A 2,544-nucleotide genomic window follows, 5' to 3' on the forward strand; every position below is an offset into this window, starting at 1 on the left:
TATATATATTCTGTGGACTAAAGAGATAATCATTAATAGAATTTCTAAACGACTCTCGAGATGCCTACACGTATATATATAAATGTACTTTCGCACAATGCAGTGAGAATGAATTTTGAGTAACCGTTAACATAATTTAATTTACTTTAAGGTATGGACGACTTAAGTTTACTTTTAACCTCCCCATTCTTACAAACACCAAGTAGATAACCAACTCACTTTGTGATCATGAGTGCACCACACCTCATGTGTGCGTATGCTCACATTTTGCGGATGCTTGTATGCCGGTTGTACTCGCGCCATGCAGCTTGACTTAGGGCGTTTATACATCCATATTTTTTAACGGTCATTTCTAATACTAAACGATATTTCATAATGCGTACAAAATAAAATATCTTTCATAATGCGTACATTTAGTGTTAATAGAAATAAAGGTGGTGATATAAAATGAAATTATCTACTTACGGTTTTTCTTTCTTTGAAGACCTCCTTTTGATAAAACAGGCAATTCCAATTATCAAAGCTATTAATACCACAACGCCAACAATAACGCCTATTATTAATGCCATCTGTGCTATTTCTTGTTCTCGATCTGCAAAATTAAACAAAAAACAATAAGTATTGGATTAGGTTCAATAAGAAATTATTTTACATTGTTATTTAAAATGTTTGGAAGAACTTACATATTACCTTATTTTGTGTTAAATACATTCTCTCTTTTTATGAGTTTGGCAAATGGTGTGCTGCAATGCTCACTACACTTTTAATCATTGAAAAGTCATAGCAATAGGTGATTCAAGTATGGTTAGATTATTTTAGCTAGAAATGTTTTAGATTATTTAGACAGAAGTTACTTCCAACGAAAATCCGAGTTAGAAGTGTAGATAAAATATATGCTTCGGAGCATGTTGAAAAACACATTGAAGACGAGGATAGAACATAATGGTAAGTGAAACAGAAGGACATTAGCCACTATATTATAGTTTGAACAACTCTAGATATGACAAAATTTGATTTCAAACAACGATAGTGTGCTTTGACTAACTTCTTGGGTGGATAGTATTTTCCTGGATACGTGCAACAATATCCTGTGTTCATTTGTAGATGCAGTTTTATATACGTATCGTTATTCCATTGAAAATATATTTACTTCCATTTTGTTGAGGGTTAACAACTGTTCAGTATGAAGTATTTTCTTATCCAGATGAAAGAATCAGACATTTCAAGTCAATTGCTACTGCACGAATAAGGTATGGTGATTATACAATAACGGTTAGATTAGTGAATTATACAGCTCAATCAACTATGCCAGTAAGGATTCTAATTGGGCTATTAAACAATTTTTCTACCGGCTGCAGACTGTTGATATTTTGTCAGATTCTTGGCTTTCACTACTTCGCGATTTCATTTTTCAACTTATTTCTTATGGTAAATTACAATAGGTGATAAATATTTCGTTATAATTTGCAAAATGTAATTAATTGCATTAACTCTGGTTATTTTCTAACTTTAGAAAATACTAGAAAATAGGTTCAAGCAAAACAATATTATCTATTCTATTGTGTCTGGGGAGAGTCATTTTCTTATTGTGCCTTAAGATTTAGCACACTCACAGGTAAAATTTCCTCTTATTTTTTCTTTTTATTTTCCTAAAATTTTCGTTGCGTCTTGCAACATTGAAAAGGTTGCAAAACGCAACGAAAATTTTAGGAAAATAAAAATAAGAAATAACTGGAAATTTTACCGGTGAGTGTGTTAAATTTTAAGGCACAATAAGAAAATGACTCTCCCCAAATCCAAAAGCGAAAAATTTTATCTATGACCAGATATAAAATTCTTTATCTGTTCCCAATGCATTCTCAAATGGCTCGACCAAATCAAATCAAATTTTACATGGCAATACTATGAAACCCCAGTAGTGTCAACATGTAACTTTTTTATGGATTAAAACAATGCAACATTGGTACTGGTTCCGTGTTACGTCCCAAAAGTCGAAGACTAAAAGTGAAACCATCGACGGAGTATGTTATAAATAGTTTCACTTTTAATACTTCCACCATGTATACATACATACATACATACATACATACATACATACATACATACGTACGTACATACGTATATATATATGCTCTACTATTTTTACTCATTTACTTGTTTCAGTCATTTGACTGTGGCCATGCTGAAGCACCGCCTTTAGTCGAGCAAATCGACCCCAGGACTTATTCTTTGTAAGCCTAGTACTTACTCTATCGGTCTCTTTTACCGAACCGCTAAGTTACGGGGACGTAAACACACCAGCATCGGTTGTCAAGCGATGTTGGGGGGACAAACACAGACACACAAACATAGACACACACACATACATATATATATATACATATATACGACGGGCTTCTTTCAGTTTCCGTCTACCAAATCCACTCAGAAGGCTTTGGTCGGCCCGAGGCTAGAGTAGAAGACACTTGCCTAAGGTGCCACGCAGTGGGACTGAACCCGGAACAATGTGGTTCGTAAGCAAGCTACTTACCACACAGCCACTCT

The 2,544-nt window shown here is 34.0% G+C and overlaps 1 protein-coding gene across 1 annotated transcript in view; it reads right to left on the reverse strand.

Moving 5' to 3' along the window:
• Positions 1–445: 445 nt before the first annotated feature.
• Positions 446–2,544, reverse strand: part of LOC106880316 (sushi domain-containing protein 2) — a 25,307-nt gene continuing 23,208 nt past the window's right edge. Inside the window, exon 6 of the mRNA XM_014930196.2 lies at positions 446–592. Coding sequence (XP_014785682.2) covers positions 462–592 — 131 coding nt within the window. The 3' untranslated portion in view covers positions 446–461. The remainder of the gene's footprint in view (positions 593–2,544) is intronic.

The sequence above is a fragment of the Octopus bimaculoides genome, chromosome 13 (genome assembly GCF_001194135.2).
Source record: "Octopus bimaculoides isolate UCB-OBI-ISO-001 chromosome 13, ASM119413v2, whole genome shotgun sequence".
In the NCBI taxonomy this organism is placed as follows: Eukaryota; Metazoa; Mollusca; class Cephalopoda; order Octopoda; family Octopodidae; genus Octopus; species Octopus bimaculoides.